The following is a 24,606-nucleotide window of genomic DNA, read 5'->3' on the forward strand; positions in this document are numbered from 1 at the left end:
CTCGTTAGACGCAATACACACACATTATAAAGCTGAAAAAAATCAGAAAAAGTTAAATATTTGAAAAAGTATAAATAGTTAAAAAGAGAAAAGTAATGCCGATAAAGTTCAAAAGAAGCTGCACGTTTTGATATATGAATTGTTGAAATAGCACAAAGTATGAAGGACTAGAAGAAGACCGTAAAAAGGCGGAAGAAAATGGCCAAACAGAAGAACAATAGTGTGACTGCTTCAGCAGTCACACTAATAACTAGAAAAAGCATTTCCAAGAATGGAAATGGTGTGACTGCTGATAGCACCTGAACGCTGTTGCAGAATTAGCAAATAGTGCAAGCAGTGATCACCATACAAATGTTTGACCAAGGTTGGAATCGAACCCACAACCTCATGGTCATTAGACTTCCACTCTGCCTCTAGGCCACGGTGCACACGCAGTTGCAGAGACTGTTGTCTGTTAATGATCTTCACACTGTCAACATCAAGAAAGCTTGAGAGTCAAGCTTGAATGACTTAGAATGAAAATGTCTGTGAATTTCAGGCTGAGAGCAGCAGTTTCAACATGAAGCAAGTTATCAGAAGTCAACAGAGGACAACTGGGAAAATAATTCACTATAATTGTTGTTGAGGCAAGAATTGAACCAGCAACCTTCAGGTCTCCAGACCAGCAAGCTAACCACTAGGCTACAGACAGAGACAGTATGTGAGGGGTAAAGAAAACCTTTGATAAGAGGATCACTGGCTTCTGCTTAAAAAAAAAAGTAAGGAATCGAACCCATGACCTCATGATCAATAAACCTTTACTCTGCCACTTCGCCACAGAGAGCACAGACATAAGCATGTTTCAGACAGAGTTGTGGAGAATTCTCAGCATTGGGCTGAATGAGAGCAGAGAGCTCCCTGGCTGCATTTAAAAAATATTTAAAATTATTATCTAAGTCTCTTTGCATTTTTGACCAGAATTTTAGCCAGAAGACAAGTGTGGCTACAAAACTGGAGAAAATAATTTGTCTAGAGTTTAATTTGCAGAAAAAGTTAAATATTTTAAAAAGTATAAATAGTTAAAAAGAGAAAAGTAACGCCGATAAAGTTCAAAAAAAGCTGCACGTTTTGATATATGAATTGTTGAAATAGCACAACACCTAACACACTAACCATATGGCCACAGAGAACCTGAGTTACAATGAGCTTTATACTATGAGGAATCAAAGACTGTCCAATGACAGCTGAATAATTGGAATCAAAAGTCAAGCAATGATGTGAAATGACTGAGGCAGGAATCGAACCCCTGACCATATGATCACTAAACCTTTACTCTGCCACTCGGCTACAGAGAGCACACTGCTTTCAAGACTGTTGTCATTCATTGTAATGTGATGATGTGCTGCAAACTGGTACGAGTAATCAAGGAGATAACAAACACCTGTAACCAATTGAAGGCGGGGGAGGAGAGCAGAATTCAACATAACATAACAAGAATTCTTCCCTTGGATTCGAACCAGTGACCTTAGGGTTGGCAGGCAGTTACCCTAACCCCTACGCTACAGAGGAGTTGTCAAGAAGAGAGGTTGAGACTTTGATGAATGTGAGATTTTTCAATGATGCTTAAAACAAAAATAAATTAATATAGATTAGCCACACCAAGTAAGAAGAGGACTTTTTTGTGACCTGTGACTATTTTTTGGTGAATTAAAATGAATTAAAAAGCACTTAACAGCAAGTTACAAAGTTGAGCTCCTTCTCCTGCTGATGTGAAAAAAATGCATTGAGCTTAATGAGAGCAGAGAGCTCCCTGGCTGCATTTAAAAAATATTTAAAATTATTATCTAAGTCTCTTTGCATTTTTGACCAGAATTTTAGCCAGAAGACAAGTGTGGCTACAAAACTGGAGAAAATAATTTGTCTAGAGTTTAATTTGTGGCCGTGCTGACAGTTTAGCCAGAAAAACTCTAGAATGTTTTTTTGCCTCTCTCCACTCTGACACCACTCTGGCTCTGCTCGTTAGACGCAATACACACACATTATAAAGCTGAAAAAAATCAGAAAAAGTTAAATATTTGAAAAAGTATAAATAGTTAAAAAGAGAAAAGTAATGCCGATAAAGTTCAAAAGAAGCTGCACGTTTTGATATATGAATTGTTGAAATAGCACAAAGTATGAAGGACTAGAAGAAGACCGTAAAAAGGCGGAAGAAAATGGCCAAACAGAAGAACAATAGTGTGACTGCTTCAGCAGTCACACTAATAATAATAATAATAAGTTTAAAGAAACAAAATGGCCGAACAGAATAACAATACTGTGAATGCTTCCAGCATTCACACTAACTAGAAAATTTCCTCTCGGGAAATTTTGAATGGGCCACGGGAGCTACTGCGGGTTGTGCCATCTCTGTCAACATGGGAATCAAACCCACGATCTTAAGGTCAAGACAGAGCTGATCAGACAGACACATGATCATCTTTCTATAAGCACTGATATGGAGGAGCTGTAACCACATTAGGTTACCTGTGTGTGTGTGTGTGTGTGTGTGTGTGTGTGTGTGTGTGTGTGTGTGTGTGTGTGACTGTAATCACATGAAGCTGGCTCTAGAGTCTGTGTGTGACTGACTTGACACATAGTTAGTTAATAGCTGCATCCTGTGTCAGTCTGATTTAGCTGTGTCTGTGTTTATAAACATTTAAACGAGCGCCAGGTGGATTGTTTATGAAGTTAACGAGCTCTGGCCTGAGGATCAAAGAGGTTACCACGGCGATAGGGGCCCCCGCAGGCTGAGACAGACAGAAACGTGGAGAAAAACAGCCATTTTCTGCCTCTAAACCGGCCTCACAATTAGGCTTAGCATGACAAAACGGTAACTCCTATCAGAACAAAACACAGATCAACGTTGCTCTAAGGACTTACTGAAAATTTCGGTACGATTTGGTGTTTCTACAGTAAATATTTTGGCGACGCTGGCAGTTTTAAAACATCAGGCCGTTCTGCTTCTCTCAGAAAATATTTGTATTGGACTCAATGAGGAGCAGAGACAGACGTGGCCGCACTCAGAGGCTGATTCTGTAAGTTCTGTAAGTCTCTCTGATATTTTGAGCACATGACATGAGAGATAACAAGTTTGTCTTACAAATTCTGAAAAAATTATGTCTGTAGAGTGTAAATTGTGGCCGTGCTCACAGTTTATCCAGAAAAAATACAGAATGTTTCTTCACTCTCTCCCACTCTAACCGATGATGTCACGCACTCTGACACGAACATTCTATGCAATACACACCCATTATAAACTCATAATTTCTCCAAAAATGATCATGGTCATTGATCAGGGATTGATCAAAAACTATATGACCTATCAAAACGTGGAGTAATGCGACAATACACAAGACTTGTGTCTACTGTTTAAAGTTTAAATGGAGTCTCTAGGTGAAAGTATGCCTGAGCAGTAGACGTTTGTTAAACTCCAATGATTGGTCTTTTTCGCTCTTTTTTTTTCGCCCGTCCCATTGACTTACATGCAAAAATTTTGCGCAGTTTTTCGCGACTTGCGTCGCGAAAAATTTGTACACTGTTGAGAAACGTAATAGCACACCGATCCCGATCAAGCCGCACGTTCTGATATATAATATGTCCTGCAACTCTTCGAGTTGCAGGACTAGTAGCGAACCGAAAGTCGGCCGGAAGTGGAAAAATAATAATAATAAAAACTAGGAAAAAATCCACACAATAACAGTAGTGCCCGGGCTTCGCCCGGGCACTGGTCCCTGCAGCTATTTCATAGCTGTTGGGACCAGTGCCCGGTGCGATTGCCCGTGGCCCTAATAATAATAATAAGTTTAAAGAAACAAAATGGCCGAACAGAATAACAATACTGTGAATGCTTCCAGCATTCACACTAACTAGAAAAAGATAGCATTTCCTGCAGAAAATGCGTGTGAATGCTGAAAGCAGCTGAACGCTGTTGCTGAAGCAATGCTGAATCAGCTGAAGAAATTGTTGAATCAATGCTAAATTAGTTGACGAAACTGCTAAAGCAATGTTGAAAAGACTAATGCTAGAGTAGAGTAGAGTAGAGAGTAGAGGAATACTTTATTCATCCCTAGGAGGGAAAAAGCTGAAACATATAACTTGTAGTGTGAGATGAATGCCTTTTTAAAGGTAAAAAGCAGTAGAAATGCTAAAGGGAGAAGAAAACATTGAAATTCTGCATGTTTAAATGTAATGGTTAAATAGTTGAAATCTGCAGCTAACCTAACAGGAAGGACAACTGATGAACCAGCACTAACATAGCCGAAGCAATGGCTGAGAATATATTTAAAAGTAGAAGATGTGAGACTTTGTATGAAATGGCTGGAAATTACTTGAATTGTCAAAGAAGAGTTTGAAAAATTCCTGAATTAGGAAAAAAGTTAATGCCTACTGAAATACATTGTAAACTGACAGCAGAAGAACATTGTTGAAGAATATAGATCATTAGCATTAGCTGAGAAGTAGAACATGTAAACAGCGGGTTTAATGGTGTGAAATGGTTGAGAAGAGCCTCAGTAGTTTAGGATACGTGTAAAACAATGTGTTCAACATGACCAAAATGGGGAAATGTGTATTTTCAGTTTAAATAGCTAAAGAACAAAATTAACAGCAACGAGTCCATTAACTACAACAGGAAGATAGAGAGGTACATACAAAACAGTCAGACAACTGTAGGAAAAGTGTGTGTGTGTGTGTGTGTGGTGTGTGTGTGTGTGTGTGTGTGTGTGTGTGTGTGTGTGTGTGTGTGTGTGTGTGTGTGTGTGAGGAAGATATACATAAAGTTCTGACCTGACAACTGTATGAAATGTGTGTGTGTTGGACGTGTGTGTCTGTTTGTGTATGGTTAGTGTGTGTCCATTTGTGTGTGTGTTTGTTGTGTGTGCATGTTTGTCTGTTTGTGTGTAATTGTGTAAATTGTGTATGTGTTTGGTAAGTGGTTGTATGTTTGTTGGGTGTGTGTGTGTGTGTGTTTGTGTGTGTGTGGTAGTTAGTGTGTGTCCATTTGTGTGTGTGTGTGTGTGTTGGATGTGTGTGTATGGTGAGTGTGTGTCCATTTGTGTGTGTGTGTCCATTTGTGTGTGTGCGTGTGTGTATGGTGTGTGTGTGTGTGTGTGTGTAGTAGTTAGTGTGTGTCTATTTGTGTGTGTGTGTTGGATGTGTATGCATGGTGAGTGTGTGTCCATTTGTGTGTGTGTTGGATGTGTGTGTATGGTGAGTGTGTGTCCATTTGTGTGTGTGTGTGTGTGTGTGTGTGTGTGTGTGTGTGTGGTAGTTAGTGTGTGTCCATTTGTGTGTGTGTGTGTGTGTGTATGACCGACAGACAGTCAGACAGAGAGAATGTGTGTGCGTTGCCATGGTGACGTTGCCATGGTGAGGTTACCATGGTGAGGTTGCCATGTTGAGGTTACCATGTAACTGTTGGCTGGTGGCTTTAAGGTATGGTGGCAGCTTTAACCATAGGCTTTAACTGCTCTGTGACACCCTCAAACAGATCTAATGTACGACAAATCTGTACTTAGTACGAGCAAAAGGTTTACATTTTCCGAACCATAAGACCTTGCTGAACGCGTCCGTGTCACTTTGGTGTTTCTAGAGTAAAAATTGTTGATTGTGTCGCAGGTTGGAAACTTTGGGACGTTTAGAAAATCAGCGCCTACTTTTGAATGGGAGTCAATGAGAGGAAGGGAGGGAACTGGCCGCACTCGGAGGCTCCCAGTTTAAATTGTGTTCGTCTCTCTGGTTTTTTGAGCACATGAAGAGATCAAGGATGAGCTTGTCTACAAGCATGCCCGAAATTATGTGTGTAGAGTGTAATCTGTGGCCGTACTGACAGGATAGAGAGAAAAATGTGAGAGGATTTTTAGACCCTCTGTCACTCTACCAACTGCCAACGTCCGAACATTCCGTCCCATTGACTTTCATGTTAAATCTGAATTTTGTCAGAAATTTTAATGATTTTAAAACTATACATATATCTGAAACTGTTGAAGATATCAATAAGCTGAGATATAGCTGAATAGTTGAAAGGTTTGTGAACAGTTTAAAAGTTGAATGAAGTCTGTAGCTGAAAGTATGCTGAAGCTATTAGAGGCTGAATGAAGCAGAAGATTTGAAGAGTTTGAAGACTGTTTCAATGTATTTCCTATGAGAGAAAAATTGCACAAAAAGTTAAATATTTTAAAAAGTATAAATAGTATGAAAGAGAAAAATAATAGCATAAATGTCCTGAAAAAGCTGCACGTTTTGATATATGAATTGTTGAAATAGCACAAAGTATGAAGAAGGAGTTAAACGCAGAAAAAGGGAAGAAGAAGTAAGAATAATAACTAGAAAATGCATTTCCTGAAGGAAATACGGGTGAATGCTGGAAGCTGGAAGCTGAATGAGCTGAATAAATTGTTGAAACTATGCTGAATTAAGTTAAGAAACTGCTGAAGAAATCTTGAAGAGATGAAACAATATATGAAGAGTATGAAATGGTTTGAAATTACTTGAATTGTTGAAGATCAGTATGAAGAAATTGAAAGTCTGAAGTCTACTCAAATTTACTTAAAACTGACAGTTTGAAAACATTTTTGAACCATTACTAATGTAGATTAAACACTATCTGAATAGTTAAAGTAGAAGATGAAAGATGGAGGATGTATGAAATGGGGGGTATTACTTGAATTAATGAAGAATAGTATGAATGAATTGAAAAGCTTGAGTCTACTCAAAGAAGTTTAAAACTGGTGGCTTGAAAACATTGTTGAACCATCATTTGTTGAACAAATATAAATAAAGATGAAGCAATACCTGAAGAGTATAACTTGTAAGCAGGAGGCTGAATGATATGGAATGGATGCATTTGTTGTTATTTAAAACAGTTAGAATTTTTTTTTTGAACCATTACTAATATAGATGAAACAATATCTGAAGTGTAAAAGTAGAAAAATATAGAAGCAGTTACAATCCGTTAAAGGGCAGAATAACTAAAAATAACTTTAACATATCTGAAGGGTAAAAGTTAAACATGTTAATAAAAAGTTTGAGGAAAATGTAGAAATCGTGCATCTTTATAGTTTAACAGTTGAATGGTTGAAATCTGAAAAAGGTGAGAAAAAAATTAAAAAGAAGAACTTAAAATTAGGATGTTGGAAAATTGCTTGAATTTTTGAAGATTGGTGTGGAAAAAATAGGTCTACTCAAATGATTAAATATATTAAGAGCTTGAAAGTATTTGTTGAACAAATATGTATAAAAATGAAGCAATACCTGAAGTGTATAACTTGTAAGCAAGAGACTGAATGATAGGGAATCCCAGAATTGTTTAAGTGTAAAAAATAGTGTGAAAATATAAATTTATAAATGAAAAATATGAAACTCCTTACATGGTGGAGAAATGGCCTGAATTGTTGGAATTAATGAGGAAAAAGTCCAAGTCGTTCAAAGTAAAATGTAAGGATTGAAGGTGGAAAAGTCTAAAGTCAGGACATGAAGAAGCTCCAAATCCTGAAATATCCATTATGAGAACTGGGGTATATATAGAAATGGGGTAGAAACAAGGAAACAAGGAATGAAGTAAAAAGAAAGAGAAAGGGAGTAGAAAGAAAGAAAGAAAGAAAGAAAGAGACTGAATGATGCCAGAATTGTTTAAGATACGTTTAAAAAAAGAGTGTGAAGATATACATTCATAAATGAAAAATGTGAAAGTCCTTAAATGGTCTGAATTGTTGGAATTAATGAGAAAAAGTTCAAGTCCTTCAAAGTAAAGGGTTAAAGAGGAAAGTCAGGACATGAAGAAGCTCCAAATCCTGAAATCTCCATTACAAGAATAAACTGAAATGTAAGAGAAATAAATTATTAGAGATGTTTAAAAATGCCCCTCAAAGATATGAACTCATTTAGAGGCTGATTATGAGCTGTAAGCCAGTGTGTCTCTGTGGTTGTGTGTCTCTCTCTGTGTGTGTGTGTGTGTGTGTGTGTGTGTGTGTGTGTGTGTGTGTGTGTGTGTGTGTGTGTGTGTGTGTGTGTGTGTGTGTGTGTGTGTGTGTGTGTGTGTCTGTGTGTGTGTGTGTCTCTCTCTCTCTGTCTGCACCACACAGAGCAGAGCAGTGAGATTTGAGCTCTGTGCAGCTCCGAACAACAGCCTCTGAAAAGAGAACCATACCTCTTACCAGAATGTGGTCATGACTATCGGGGCAAGGAGACCTTCCTGAGCGAGCCAATGTGCATTAAATGTTTGTAGGACAAAAACTTTTCTCACAGTCGCAGGAAAGATAAGGAGGTCATTTCTGCTTTTCTCAGAAAATCTGCTCCTACTTTACAATGTGAGTCAATGAGAGGAAGAGAGGGAACTGGCTGCACTTAGAGGCTCCCAGTTTAAATTCTGTTAGCCTCTCTGCGTTTTCGAGCACACTGTGAGACACAGCACAAGTTTGTCTACCAAAGTGGGGGGAAATTATGTGTCTAGAAAGAAATTTGTGGCCGTGGTGACAGGATAGAGAGCAAAGTGTCAGAGGATTTTTAGACTCTCTGTCACTCTAGCTGATGTCATCACCACTCTAGCTCTGAAAATTCCGTGCCATTGACTTGCATGTTAAATTTGAATTTTGTCAAAAAATGATCATGAACAGTTGAAGGGTACTGATCAATAACGGTAGAAGATATGAAAAAGTTGAATATACCGTGAATACTTGAAAGTTTTGTGAACGTTTTAAAAGTGGAATGAAGTCTGTAGGTGAAAGTATGTTGAAGCAGTTGAAGTTCAAAGAAGGAGAGGATTTGAACAGTTTGAAGACCGATTCAATGTATTCCTATGGGGAAACATTTTTCAATAAAGTTTGAATATTTTGAAAAGTATGAATGATATGAAAAAGTTGAATACATCCCATGATCTCCTGAAGAAGACGCACGTTTTGATATATGAATTGTTTGAATAGTAGAAAGTATGAAGAAGTAGTTAAGGGCCAAAAAAGGGAAGAAGTAAGAATAACTAGAAAATGCATTTCCTGAAGGAAATACGGGTGAATGCTGAAAGCTGTAAACTGAATGAGCTGAATAAATTGTTGAAACTATGCTGAATTAAGTTAAGAAACTGCTGAAGAAATCTTGAAGAGATGAAACAATATATGAAGAGTATGAAATGGTTTGAAATTACTTGAATTGTTGAAGATCAGTATGAAGAAATTGAAAGTCTGAAGTCTACTCAGATTTACTTAAAACTGACAGTTTGAAAACATTTTTGAACCATTACTAATGTAGATTAAACAATATCTGAATAGTAAAAGTAGAAGATGAAAGATGAAGGATGTATGAAATGGGTGCTAATTACTTGAATTAGTGAAGAATAGTATGAATGAATTGAAAGGTTAAAGTGCACAATTTATTTGAAACAGTTTGAAAACATTTTTTGAACCATTACTAGTATAGATGAAACAATATCTGAAGTGTAAAAGTAGAATAGTTACAATCCGTTAAAGGGCAGAATAACTAAAAATAACTACAACATATCTGAAGGGTAAAAGTTAAACATCTTAATAAAAAGTTTGAGAAAAATGTAGAAATCCGGCAAATTTATAGTTTAATAGTTGAATGGTTGAAATCTGAAATAGGTGAGAAAATATTAAAAAGTAAAACTTATAAGAAGGATGTCGAATTTGTATGAAATGTTTGGAAAATTACTTGAATTTTTGAAGATTAGTATGAAAAAATTAACATTTAAGTCATTTAAGGGGAAATGTAAAAATCCATGGCTTTGTAATAGGTAATAGGTGATTTCAACTTGAATTGTTGAAGATTAGTATGAATAAATTGAAAGGCTGAAGTCTACTCGTATATAAAACTGACAGCTTGAAAACATTGTTGAACCATTACTAATATAGATGAAACAATATCGTAAGAATAAAAGTATAAGATTGAAGATGGAGGATGTATGAAATGGGTGCAAATTACTTGAATTGTTGAAGAATAGTATGAATGTATTGAAAAGCTTGAGTCTACTCAAATAAGTTTAACTGACAGCTTGGAAACATTTTTGAACTCTTACTAATATAGATTAAACAATATCTCAAGTAGAAACGTATAACATGACAGCAGGAGGCTGAATCACATGACATGGTGGAAAAATACCTGAACTGATTTAGATAATAGAAAGAAAAGAAAAAATGTGTCAAAGGTCTACAACCAGTAAAAATGTTGAAATGAAAGAGGAACATGTTGGAAAATCCTGCGTTATTAAATGTAACAGTTGAAGAGTCTGTTGAAGAAATGGGGTAGAAACAAGGAAACAAGGAATGAAGTAAAAAGAAAGAGAAAGGGAGTAGAAAGAAAGAAAGAGACTGAATGATGTGGAATGGATGCAAATGCCAGAATTGTTTAAGATACGTGTAAAAAAAGAGTGTGAAGATATACATTCATAAATGAAAAATGTGAAAGTCCTTAAATGGTTGAGAAATGGTCTGAATTGTTGGAATTAATGAGAAAAAGTTCAAGTCCTTCAAAGTAAAGGGTTAAAGAGGAAAGTCAGGACATGAAGAAGCTCCAAATCCTGAAATCTCCATTACAAGAATAAACTGAAATGTATGTAAGAGAAATAAATTATTAGAGATGTTTAAAAATTCCCCTCAAAGATATGAACTCATTTAGAGGCTGATTATGAGCTGTAAGCCAGTGTGTCTCTGTGTCTGTGTGTCTATCTGTCTGTGTGTGTGTGTGTGTGTGTGTGTGTGTGTGTGTGTGTGTGTCTCTCTCTCTCTGTCTGCACCACACAGAGCAGAGCAGTGAGATTTGAGCTCTGTGCAGCTCCGAACAACAGCCTCTGAAAAGAGAACCGTACCTCTTACCAGAATGTGGTCATGACTATCGGGGCAAGGAGACCTTCCTGAGCGAGCCAATGTGCATTAAATGTTTGTAGGGCAAAAACTTTTCTCACCGTCGCAAGAAATATAAGGAGGTCATTTCTGCTTTTCTCAGAAAATCTGCTCCTACTTTACAATGTGAGTCAATGAGAGGAAGAGAGGGAACTGGCTGCACTTAGAGGCTCCCAGTTTAAATTCTGTTAGCCTCTCTGCGTTTTCGAGCACACTGTGAGACACAGCACAAGTTTGTCTACCAAAGTGGGGGAAAATTATGTGTCTAGAAAGAAATTTGTGGCCGTGGTGACAGGATAGAGAGCAAAGTGTCAGAGGATTTTTTGAACCTCTGTCACTCTAGCTGATGTCATCACCACTCTACCCCTGAACATTCCGTGCCATTGACTTGCATGTTAAATTTGAATTTTGTCAAAAAATGATCATGAACAGTTGAAGTGTACTGATCAATAACGGTAGAAGATATGAAAAAGTTGAATATACCGTGAATACTTGAAAGTTTTGTGAACATTTTAAAAGTTGAATGAAGTATGTAGGTGAAAGTATGTTGAAGCAGTTGAAGTTCAAAGAAGGAGGAGATTTGATGAGTTTGAAGACCGTTTCAATGTATTCCTATGGGAAAAAAATTTCAATAAAGTTTGAATATTTTGAAAAGTATGAATGATATGAAAAAGTTGAATACATCCTATAATCTCCTGAAGAAGACGCACGTTTTGATATATGAATTGTATGAATGTTATGAAGTATGAAGAAGTAGTTGAAGACCGAAAAAGGGAAGAAGAAGTAAGAATAATAATAATAATAATAATAATAATAAAGATTTGAATAACAATAGTGTGAATGCTTTCAGCATTCACCCTAATAAGTATAAAGATTTGAATAACAATAGTGTGAATGCTTCCAGCATTCACACTAATAAGTATAAAGATTTGAATAACAATAGTGTGAATGCTTCCAGCATTCACACTAATAATAATAAGTATAAAGATTTGAATAACAATAGTGTGAATGCTTCCAGCATTCACACTAAATAGAACTAGAAAATTTCCTCTCGGGAAATTTTGAATGGGCCGCGGGGCTACTGCCGATTTTGCCATCTCTGTCAACATGGGAATCAAACCCACGATCTTAAGCGCAAGACAGAGCTGATCAGACAGACACATGATCATCTTTCTATAAGCACTGATATGGAGGAGCTGTAACCACATTAGGTTAACTGTGTGTGTGTGTGTGTGTGTGTGTGTGTGTGTGTGTGTGTGTGTGTGTGTGACTGTAATCACATGAAGCTGGCTCTAGAGTCTGTGTGTGTGTGTGTGTGTGTGTGACTGACTTGACACATAGTTAGTTAGTAGCTGCATCCTGTGTCAGTCTGATTTAGCTGTGTCTGTGTTTATAAACATTTAAACGAGCGCCAGGTGGATTGTTTATGAAGTTAACGAGCTCTGGCCTGAGGATCAAAGAGGTTACCACGGCGATAGGGGCCCCCGCAGGCTGAGACAGACAGAAACGTGGAGAAAAACAGCCATTTTCTGCCTCTAAACCGGCCTCACAATTAGGCTTAGCATGACAAAACGGTAACTCCTATCAGAACAAAACACAGATCAATGTTGCTCTAAGGACTCAATGAAAATTTCGGTACGATTTGGTGTTTCTACAGTAAATATTTTGGCGACGCTGGCAGTTTTAAAACATCAGGCCGTTCTGCTCCTCTCAGAAAATATTTGTATTGGACTCAATGAGGAGCAGGGACAGACGTGGCCGCACTCAGAGGCTGATTCTGTCAATTCTGTAAGTCTCTCTGATATTTTGAGCACATGACATGAGAGCTAACAAGTTTGTCTTACAAATTCTGAAAAAATTATGTCTGTAGAGTGTAAATTGTGGCCGTGCTGACAGTTTATCCAGAAAAAATACAGAATGTTTCTTCACTCTCTCCCACTCTAACCGATGATGTCACGCACTCTGACACGAACATTCCATGCAATACACACCCATTATACACTCATAATTTCTCCAAAAATGATCATGGTCATTGATCAGGGATTGATCAAAAACTATATGACCTATCAAAACGTGGAGTAATACGACAATACACAAGACTTGTGTCTACTGTTTAAAGTTTAAATGGAGTCTCTAGGTGAAAGTATGCCTGAGCAGTAGACGTTTGTTAAACTCCAATGATTGGTCTTTTTCGCTCTTTTTTTTTCGCCCGTCCCATTGACTTACATGCAAAATTTTTGCGCAGTTTTTCGCGACTACGTCGCGAAAAATTCGTAAACTGTTGAGAAAAGTAATAGCACACCGATCCCGATCAAGACGCACGTTTTGATATATAATATGTCCTGCAACTCTTCGAGTTGCAGGACTAGATGCGAATCGAAAAAGCGTCCGGAAGATGAAAAATAACTAGAAAAAACATTTCCAAGAATGGAAATGGTGTGAATGCTGGAAGCAATGCTGAATGAGCTGAAGAAATTGTTGAAAGAAAGAAAGAAAGAAAGATTGAAACAAGAGAGAAAAAAGAAAAGGACAGAAAGAAAGAAAGAAAGAAAGAATCAAACAAACAAAGAAGTAAAAAGACAGAAATGGAGTGAAAGAAAGAAAGAAAGAAAGAAAGAAAGAAAGAAAGAAAGAAAGAAAGAAAGAAAGAAAGAAAGAAAGAAAGAAATGGAGTAAAAACAAAGGAAGAGAAAAGGAGTAGAAAGAAAGAAAGAAAGAAAGAATCAAACAAACAAAGAAGTAAAAAGACAGAAATGGAGTGAAAGAAAGAAAGAAAGAAAGAAAGAAAGAAAGAAAAAAAGAAATGGAGTAAAAACAAAGGAAGAGAAAAGGAATAGAAAGAAAGAAAGAAAGAAACAATCAAACAAACAAAGAAGTAAAAAGACAGAAATGGAGTGAAAGAAAGAAAGAAAGAAAGAAAGAAAGAAGAAAAAGAGAGAGGGGGATGATAGATAGAAAGAGGTAGATGGATGGATGGATGGATGGATGGATGGATAGAGAGGGAAGGATATAAAAAGTTACGTAAAATACAAATGAAGGAGTAGAAGAAAGAAAGAAAGAAAGAAAGAAAGAAAGAAAGAAAGAAAAAAAGGAGACAGAGGGGTTAAAAAATAGGGAGGGAGATAGATAGATAGATAGATAGATAGATAGATAGATAGATAGATAGATAGATAGATAGATAGATAGATAGATAGATAGATAGATAGATAGATAGATAGATAGATAGATAGATAGATAGATAGATAGATAGATAGGACACATGTTAAAAGCTGCATCCTATGTCCTGGCTCCACCTGTAATTGTACTACTATTAAAGGGATAGTTCAACATTTTGGCAAATTGGCCCATTGCCATAATCGCTATAGTCATAGCAGTAGGTTCATTACCTTTAATTGTAGGTGTAAGCTATTTTCAGTACGGCGGAGCGCAGCAGCTGGCTGCTCAGAGCTACGCTATGGAGGCTAATGGAATTTCTTGGTTTCCCTCATTAAACTCATCAAATACAAAATCCCAAAACTCCACAGCGCTTTTGTAGACAAGTTGTGACCTGCACAACCACCACGCTATGAGATAATGACGGAACGATACGAAACGGAGCTGTTTTCGAGGTAAATACATACAAAACCGCTGATGCGCGTTGCGTTCAGGGACAGTTTTTCAGCAAGCAGTCTCCGTATTTACCCTGTATTTACCTCGAAAACGGCTCCGTTTCGTATCGTTCCGTCATTATCTCATAGCGTGGTGGTTGTGCAGGTCACAACTTGTCTACAAAAGCGCTGTGGAGTTTTGGGATGTTGAATTTGATGAGTTTAATGAGGGAAACCAAGAAATTCCGTTAGCCTCCATAGCGTAGCTCTGAGCAGCCTGCTGCTGCGCTCCGCCGTACTAAAAATAGCTTACACCTACAATTAAAGGTAACGAACCTACTGCTATGACTATAGCGATTATGGCAATGGGCCAATTTGCCAAAATGTTGAACTATCCCTTTAATAGAGTTGGAAAGACTAAACGTCTGAACTTAAATTCATGAGAAAAATATAAATTGTTGGAGATGTTTACATCAAAAGTATAAAATAATTGAGAGCCTGATGAATTTGAGCTGAAAACCTGTGTGTGTGTGTGTGTGTGTGTGTGTGTCTGGGTGTGTGAGTCTGACGGTCTCTCTGTCTGCATGTACATGTGCAGAAAGTAAAACTGTTAAGCGCCACAAAACTCCTCTCTCCCTAATGATCTGATTGATTGGCAGCCTGCCCTCAGAAGTTACCATGGCGACTACCATGCTTACATTTTACTGTGTGGAACAGTGTTGTGTTTGTGTGTTTGTCTGTTTGTGTATGTGTATGTGTGTGTGTGTGAGACTGTGTGTGAGTGTCTGTGTGTGTCTGTCTGTGTGAGTGTGTTGCCTGTGTTTGTGCGTGGACATCCTCTGTCAGTCTGGTTTATCATGTGTGTGTGTGGGGCTGTGTTTAAAAACATCTTAACGAGCAGCCAGGCTGCACCTGCACTTGTTCTATTAATAGACATGATAACGAGCTGGCCACTACAGCTGGACCAACTGCACACAGAGCAGAGCAGAGCAGAGAGATTTGAGCTCTGTGCAGCTTCCCAAAACAGCCCAGAAAAAGAGAACCGTATCTCTTATCAGAATGTGCTGTCCTGACCATCGGGGCAAGGATACCTTCCTGAGCACATTGATGTGCATTAAATGTTTGTAGGGCAAAAACTTTTCTCAGGGTCGCAAGGTAGAAAAGGGGGGCATTTCTGCTTTTCTAAAAAAATCAGCTCCTACTTTTATATTGAAGTGGATGAGCCACTGGAGCGGGTCTAGCTGGACAATTAGGCTCATAGAGACAATTCTGTAAGTCTGTCTGCTGTTTTGAGCACATTAAATGAGACACGACAAGTGTGGCTACAAACCGGTGAGGAAATCATGTGTCTAGAGTTTAATTTGTGGCCGTGCTGGCAATTTATCCAGAAAAAATCCTGAATGTTTTTTCGATCCCTCTCACTCTAACGATGATGTCACTCACTCTGACCCAACCCCATACACACTCATTGAAAAGTGTGAAATTTGTCAGAAATCCTCATGTGCTTTTAAAGGATTTATCTCAAAAACGGTACAAGCTATGAAAAAGTTGTACATACAGGATGAAAACATTAGAAGTTTGTCTACAGCTCAGAATTTGAATGAAGTCTCTAGCTGAAAGTATGTGGACGCTTTAAAGGCTGAAAGAAGTAAGAAGATTTGAAGAGTTTCAAGACTGTTCCAATGCATTCTCTATGGGGAAAAAAAAATCAGAAATAGTTGAATATTGCAAAAAGTATGAATAGTTGAAAAGAGAAAAGACATAGCACACCTGTCCCGAAAAGGCTGAACATTTTGATATTTGAATTGTTGAAATAGCACAAAGTATGAAGGACTAGTTACATGACAAAGAAAGGCAGAAAATGGCCGAACCGAATAACAATAGTGTGAATGCTTCCAGCATTCACACTAACTAGAAAAAGCATTTCCAAGAATGGAAATGGTGTGACTGCTGATAGCAACTGAACGCTGTTGCAGAATTAGCAAATAGTGCAAGCAGTGATCACCATACAAGTGTTTGACCAACGTCGGAATCGAACCCACAACCTCATGGTCATTAGACTTCCACTCTGCCTCTAGGCCACGGTGCACACACAGTTGCAGAGACTGTTGTCTGTTAATGATCTGCACACTGTCAACATCAAGAAAGCTTGAGAGTCAATAAAATAATAAAATATAAAAATAAAATAATTTGTCTAGAGTTTAATTTGCAGAAAAAGTTAAATATTTTAAAAAGTATAAATAGTTAAAAAGAGAAAAGTAATGCCGATAAAGTTCAAAAAAAGCTGCACGTTTTGATATATGAATTGTTGAAATAGCACAACACCTAACACACTAACCATATGGCCACAGAGAACCTGAGTTACAATGAGCTTTATACTATGAGGAATCAAAGACTGTCCAATGACAGCTGAATAATTGGAATCAAAAGTCAAGCAATGATGTGAAATAACTGAGGCAGGAATCGAACCCATGACCATATGATCACTAAACCTTTACTCTGCCACTCGGCTACAGAGAGCACACTGCTTTGAAGACTGTTGTCATTCATTGTAATGTGATGATGTGCTGCAAACTGGTATGAGTAATCAAGGAGATAACAAACACCTGTAACCAATTGAAGGCGGGGGAGGAGAGCAGAATTCAACATAACATAACAAGAGTTCTTCCCTTGGATTCGAACCAGTGACCTTAGGGTTGGCAGGCAGTTACCCTAACCCCTACACTACAGTGGAGTTGTGAAGAAGAGAGGTTGAGACTTTTATAAAGCTGAAAAAAATCAGAAAAAGTTAAATATTTGAAAAAGTTTAAATAGTTAAAAAGAGAAAAGTAATGCCGATAAAGTTCAAAAAAAGCTGCACGTTTTGATATATGAATTGTTGAAATAGCACAAAGTATGAAGGACTAGAAGAAGACCGTAAAAAGGCGGAAGAAAATGGCCAAACAGAAGAACAATAGTGTGACTGCTTCAGCAGTCACACTAATAAGAAAAAATCCACACAATAACAGTAGTGCCCGGGCTTCGCCCGGGCACTGGTCCCTGCAGCTATTTCATAGCTGTTGGGACCAGTGCCCGGGGCGATTGCCCGCGGCCCTAATAACTAGGAAAAAATCCACACAATAACAGTAGTGCCCGGGCGAAGCCCGGGCACTGGTCCCTGCAGCTATTTCATAGCTGTTGGGACCAGTGCCCGGTGCGATTGCCCGTGGCCCTAATAAAATACAGTCTCCCCTTTTTAACCACATATTCAACATATGAACTGTTTTTATCAATATTAATGTTAACTTGTATTTTAACTCATTAACTTATTTATCATTTATTTATTCTTCTGAAATAATGTCTTTCCAACAAATAAATCCTCACAAACCGGTGAACCGGTGCACGTTCAAGAACCGGTGCTTCTGTGACGACGTACTTGAATGTTTTTGTTCCGGGGTCTTACACCGAGTTGGAGAACTCCGATATTAGTCGAACTAAAGCTACTTTATACCTCCGAAATCCGTCCGTCCGTACCAACCTTGGTCTCTGTAACCGGCCTACATTCCTCCGTCCGGTTTCACTGTTTTTATGGACGTAACACAACTCATCCTCTAGGGGGCAGCGTGTGTCATAAATGACAGCGTTGTTGACACGGCAAACGTTGCCATGTCAACGAACGCTGTCATTACCGGCACCAACATTAAATGTATGTTCCCTCTCACCCACTAACATACTGTATATCTTTTCAAAATTCTGCACCGTTTTTAAATGTTCAGTCTTCTTCTTCTTTGTATTTCCAGCAACTACTCTCTTCTTTGCCGATTTTCGTAATGGAGTGACTTTTCTCTGCTTCTGACTCACTACTGCCACCCCGGTTACCCCGGTTACCGGTGGTAGTGCTCCGTTTCATCCGGAGTGCTCCGGGCCTTAACGCGTTTACATGCATCAGTTGTCCAGTTACAGTCGGATTAAAGGACTAATTTGTTGTTGTTTTTTTCAAGTCAACGTACTGACTGTGTGTGTGTGTGTGTGTGTGTGTGTGTGTGTGTGTGTGTGCGTCACCTTTGCAGCTCTTGCCGTCCTCCTGCAGGATGTAACCACGGGGACAGGAGCAGAGGTAACCTCCCTCCGTGTTCTTACAGATGAAGTTACACGGCTTCGGCGCCTGGATGCACTCGTCCACATCTACAGAGACACAGAGAGAGAGAGAGAGAGAGAGAGAGATGATGAGATGATGAGACTCAGAGTGGAGCTGCAGCTCTTTACTAGACGGCAGCAATCAGGTTTGGTTTGGTTTATTAAGATCCCCAGTAGCTTTTTGCAGGGTAGCAGCTACACTGCAAAAACTCAAAATCTCTCCAAGAATATTTGTCTTCTTTCTTGTCAAAATGTCTCATTTCTAGTCAAAACTAATCTCTTTCCACTTAAAATAAGATTCATCACCTAAAAATCAACTTTTCACTTGTTTCAAACTAATTTTCACTTGAAATAAGTAGAAAAATCTGCCAGTGAAAGCAGCAAGTTTTTTTGTGTTTGTAATAAGAAAGAAAAACTTGTTCCACTATCAGATTTTTCTACTAATTTCAAGTGAAAATCTGCTTGAAAGAAATAAAAAGTGTCTAAAAACAAGCTGCTTTTTAATGTGATGAGTCTTATTTTAAGTAGAATGAGATTTGTTTTGACTAGAAATAAGACAAATATTCTTGGTAAGATTTTGAGTTTTTGCAGTGTATTCTTACGGCGACCAACTAGCCATGTTTCTTTGTTGTGTAACATAATTCAGAAGGTCCTTCCACTCCTTCATAGCTCTATATAATACTGTACGTTGAGAAATCGCCCTGTGTAAAATAAAATAACCTCCAGCAGTATGTCCAGTTGAGTAATTATATATGTCTGAACTAAAAGATAATTTTCTTTGAGTTTTTCAGTCTTGGGAGTTAAAATGTGGAATAATCTCAGTGATGAGTTGAAGACATGTCGTTCTTTGTTGAGTTTTAAGAAAGCCTTGAAATGTAAAATAATGACAAATTATAAAATACAGTAATGATTACTTTCCTCTTATTATTTTGGACTGTTGACATTCTAGGTCATTTAACTTCATAGAGTGTAAAGGAGGAGAGGCAAATATAAGCTTTGGGCTTCAGCCTGTTCCCTTTTCGGTCACTGTATGATATTTTCTTTTGTGTGTGTGTGTGTGTGTGTGTGTATGGTTGTAATTGTGTATAATATGTGCTGGCTAAATTGTTCACACAGAATGGTCGATTTTGATGTACAGTATACAGATATCATTACTGTATACTGTACCGAAATAAACAAATTTCAATTAAAAAAAAAATTTCTATAAAAAATACATGTCATTGTAGTTGTTGTAATATTTCTCAGAGGTGGGGGGTGTTGGGGGGAGGAGGGGGAGGAGGGGGTGAGTCGTATCCTTACCCAGACACTGCGTGCTGCTGATGTCGGTGCTGTATCCTGGTTTGCAGCTGCAGCTGTAGGAGCCCAGCGTGTTGATGCACTGACCGTTCTTACACAGGTTCCCCATCACACGGCACTCGTCTATGTCTGCACACACACAAGGCAAGGCAACTTATTCTGTATAGCCCGTTTTTACAAACAGTTTGTCTCAAAGGGCTTTACATGGCATCGTAACAACATCCTCTGTCCTGAGACAACAACACACACAGAAACACACACACACACATCTGACTGTGAGGTAAAGAGCTGATGATGAAAAACCATTGTATGATCTTAGTTTAGGCCATTTTATAGATTATTTAAAGGAGTTCAGAAACGGCCGTTTGTCCTGTTTGTCGCCTCCTTCTACAAGTTTACCTGAGTAAGGAAAACTAATTTGATTGGTCGTTATCAAGCGGGTGGGATATTCAATGTTTTGTCGATAGCCGGCCGGTGCAGACGCCGTGTTGCTGTCGTTTAGTTACAAAATGGTCATTTTCCTGGGTGGTAACGTAGCTGTTAAGCTGTTTTATCACATAAAATGTTTGCACCAATAATGTTCTGAGATGACCGAGTTAATGTCGTCTCCATTTAAGGAGTTTCCCATTTCTAAGTCACAAAATCGCCCTTAACTCTTGGTTTTGTTTTGTTTTTGTCCGAAATTGCTGCAACACGTTTAAAAATAAATTCAACCTCATGTTGTGTCGATCATGTTTACACACTGACTCCGAAACTTTTAAAGTTTCAGAGCGATTTGCACTGACACAGGCAGAGCAGTGAAGAAGCTTCCGCTACAAAACAAGCTTGAAATATAGACTTATTTCATTTTTTTCGGGACAATTTCGCATTTCGGGGTTTCAATACAAGAGGGACATTACATAGGAGCAGCATGGAGGTATCTGGATGTTTCTTGGTGTGTCTTTTTGTTATGAAGACAGTTGGTATCCATTAGCAACCGTTATATGGACATGCACTGCTACGCCGAGACCCCCTGTAACTCAGAGAAGCCACGGAGGACTCTGAAACTTCTCCCAGCCCTTAGTCCACATGAGGGGGAGGAGATCATGAATTTTAAGTATTTTCTCAACTTTCTTCGTAAGTTTCTTCTTAAGAATAAATGGTATTCTTGAAATCAAAGTTCTCAAATTTGTTCTTTACTTTTTTCTGAAGACAACCTTAACCTGTCTTTAAATGTCTCGTGCAATGCAGTGACGTATTTTAAGAAGTTCTTAAGTAGGAAAAATAAGAAATTGGTAAGAAATGACAGTTCTTAATCTGTTCTTAATCTGTTTTCTTATGAACTTGTTAAGTTTAGATCTGAAGACATCTCTTAAGATCCAGCAGCAGGGCGTTGCCACGGCGACTGACCTCTGCCGTCGGTGGTGTATCCGGGGCCGAGCGGACACATCCTCTTGTAGGCCGTCGTCCCGGGCAACGGGCAGAGCTCACAGCCGGTCCCCCAGCCGCGGCCGCCGTCGCAGCAGCACTCGGACTTGGTGACCAGGTTCCTGTTGCTGGACGTCATCTGGCAGAGCGTGGTCAGAACCTCGGTGAAGCAGAAGCCTTCACGGTTATCTGGAGGAAAATCAAATCAAATCAAATCAATTTATTTATAAAGCACATTTAAAAATAACCAAAGTTGACCAAAGTGCTGTACAAAATAGCAGAAGCCCTCATGGTTGTCTGCAGGAGGAGGCAAGGCAGTTGCTTTAGATTTCTTACATATTGTACCTTTAATTTCCATCTGCAGTTCGGTTCAATCCAAACTTTATTCACATTAAATATCATGGTTTAGATTTCAGATCAAATCATCTTTTCTCTGTAGCTGAGGAGGAATAATGTAAATATCCAGACACATGGTTGTTATGATGAGGACTGGGAAGACAAGGCAGTTTTATTAGTATAGCCCGTTTTTACCACCAGTTTGTCTCAAAGGGCTTTACATCCCATAATAACAACATCCTCTGTCCTTAGACCCTCACATCCACCGAGGAAAAACTCCATGGAAAGGAGGAGGAGGAGGAGGAGTGTAGAGGATGAAATCAGACCGGATAAAACCGGACCAGACTAGACCGGATCGAACCGGACCAGACTGGACCGGATCGAACCGGACTAGACTGGACCGGATCGAACCGGACCGAACTTCTTCAGAGGAGCTGCACTGCAAAAACTCAAATATCTTACCAAGAATATTTGTCTTATTTCTAGTCAAAACAAATCTCATTCTACTTAAAATCAGACTCATCACATTAAAAAGCAGCTTGTTTTAGACACTTTTTACTTCTTTCAAGCAGATTTTCACTTGAAATAAGTAGAAAAATCTGATAGTGGAGCAAGATTTTCTTTCTTATTACAAGAACTTGCTTTCACTGGCAGATTTTTCTACTTAATTCAAGTGAAAATTATCTAAAAACACGTTCATTTTAAGTGGAAAGAGATTAGTTTTGACTAGAAATGAGACATTTTGACAAGAAATAAGACAAATATTCTTGGAGAGATTTTGAGTTGTTGCAGTGTGAGTGTTTTTTACAGAGACTCCAGAATGATCCGGGTCACAAACACAAACACAGGCAGGAAGATCAATACATTATTATATATTAAACATATATTCTATATATAGATGAATAAGTGAAGGATGTACGCACCGATACACTCCGTCTGCGTGGGGTTGGAGATGAAGCCTTGGTCACATCTGCAGCGGTAACTTCCCACCGTGTTCTCACAGCGGCCGTTCTTACAGATCCCCGGCTTGGCCGAGCACTCGTTCAGGTCTACACACACACACACACACACACACACACACACACACACACGCACACACACACACAGTGTAAAGATCAAATGGAGGTACTGTATGTAGCAACCCAAAACGTAATAACAGCCAATATTGTCATAATTTTGGCCATTTTAAATGTAATTAAGCCAATAACGTAATAAAACGTTTGAGCCAACAGCGTAATAACTTTTTGCCAATAATGTTATTACGTTATTGGCCTAGTATTAAAAAACTCTCTTTTTTTATTTTTTTTTATTCAAGTGAATGCAATACGCTTCTGTAATCGTCATATTTATTCATCCAAGACCTGTTTTTGTTTTACAGTGTGCTCTTATTACGTTATTGGCTTCAAAGTTTTATTCCATTATTGGCTTTACAGGCAAAATGCACTGATCAATGTGGAGATTTTGGGCTATTTTTCTTCCTTATCATGTATTCTTTCAGAAAAGTCAAAAGAAATGGTAGAAAATCCACATTAAGGTTTTTATTTTACTTCATTTTGTCTCTTTCATCTGTAGATTTCTTCTAAATTCACCAGGAGTTAGTCTGAGCCATGTCATGTCAGGTGTCATTGTAAAGCTTTATCTCTCTCTCTCTCCTGAACAATGATGTCATCTCATCCATATCTGCAACCAATCCTAAAAGTAGGATTTACATTAGCAACATGTAATTTTACAGTCCAAGTCTTTAACGGCCGTTTCCTCAGAAAGAGTTTTTCAGACTCAGACTCCTCTCTAGAAATCTCCACTTCAGCAGCACTTCCAGACACCAAACCTTCCACTTTGATCCCTTTCTATATTCTGAAGGTTTTTACAGAGGGGATTGTTGATATATCATTCACAGCCTCATTTATACAACATTTTATTACTACAAACATGGAGACATTAGATGTTTTAAAGGGCTGGTGACAGTATTTTCTCATTTACAGAGTGATAAAAAGAGATATCCACAATCCTCCTCTGGAAAAACTAAAGACTCTAATATGTCAACAAAATAAAACAAAGCAGCTTTATCCATTGTTCAGATTTCTGTTCTGGAAATATATGCAAATTAGTGCATATTTAATTAGATATTGCCTCATTTACATATTTAAACATAAAATTTGACAAAACTTGTAACATAAAAAATATTCATCTTAATGTGAGTGATGAACTTGGGAAGTTTCATGGTGAAATCTGTTAGTTACCCTATTCACCTGTAGTGTCTGTGATTGGCCGTTGTCACGTGTTTGGTTGCTAAGGAGGTGTGTGTTGACTGATGATGGGATGGCGGGTGGAGTGTGTGTGTGTGTGTGTGTGTGTGTGTGATGTCCTCACCCATGCATCCCTCTCCGTTGGGTTGCCGTGTGTAACCGGGGGAACAGATGCACATGTATGTTCCTATCAGGTTCTTGCAGGTCATCCCTCGGCCGGCGCAGTCGTCCACGCCGTCCTCACACTCGTTCTGGTCTGAGGGCGAGAGACAGCAGCAACGTGTCAGACAGACAGAGAGAGAGAGGAGACCTGGGTGTGTGTGTGTGTGTGTGTGTGTGTGTGTGTGTGTGTGTGTGTAACGCAACAGTGATGAATGAATAAATGAAAATGTGTTTATTTTGGTCAGGTCATTCAAAATTAAAAGTCCAACAGAAAACATCAGTTCAACTAGAAAAGAGCCAAACCTAAAAGGAATAGGCTGAAGCTATATCGCTTATTTTTGCCTACCCTTCTTAAAGGATAATGTCCGTTTTTTACAATCTGGACCTTATTTCTATCCGATCATTTCCTCCCCCAGATAACTTTGGTGTCATTCCAAGTGGTTGTGATGAAATGAGCTCCAGCCGAGAGGCGCGTATATCCGTATAATGGAGTCTACAGGGCAGCAGAATGCAGCCTCTAAATAACACATTATCTGCAGAGAAACTCCTTCATTTCACCAATATTTAGTTCTGATAGGCTAGTGCTATTCC

At 38.5% G+C, this 24,606-nt stretch overlaps 1 protein-coding gene across 1 annotated transcript in view; it reads right to left on the bottom strand.

The window, feature by feature from the left end:
• The window catches only part of LOC146989430 (fibrillin-1-like), a 169,644-nt gene that overhangs the window by 80,821 nt on the left and 64,217 nt on the right, over positions 1–24,606 (bottom strand). The window contains exons 29-33 of the mRNA XM_085773007.1: positions 23,978–24,109; positions 22,531–22,656; positions 21,254–21,460; positions 19,868–19,993; positions 18,494–18,616 (exon numbers count right to left, since the gene is read on the bottom strand). Of these exons, the coding sequence (XP_085629133.1) occupies positions 18,494–18,616; positions 19,868–19,993; positions 21,254–21,460; positions 22,531–22,656; positions 23,978–24,109 (714 nt within the window). The remainder of the gene's footprint in view (positions 1–18,493; positions 18,617–19,867; positions 19,994–21,253; positions 21,461–22,530; positions 22,657–23,977; positions 24,110–24,606) is intronic.

Source organism: Trachurus japonicus, chromosome 3, assembly GCF_045865225.1.
Source record: "Trachurus japonicus isolate A0001 chromosome 3, Traja_1.0".
In the NCBI taxonomy this organism is placed as follows: domain Eukaryota; kingdom Metazoa; phylum Chordata; class Actinopteri; order Carangiformes; family Carangidae; genus Trachurus; species Trachurus japonicus.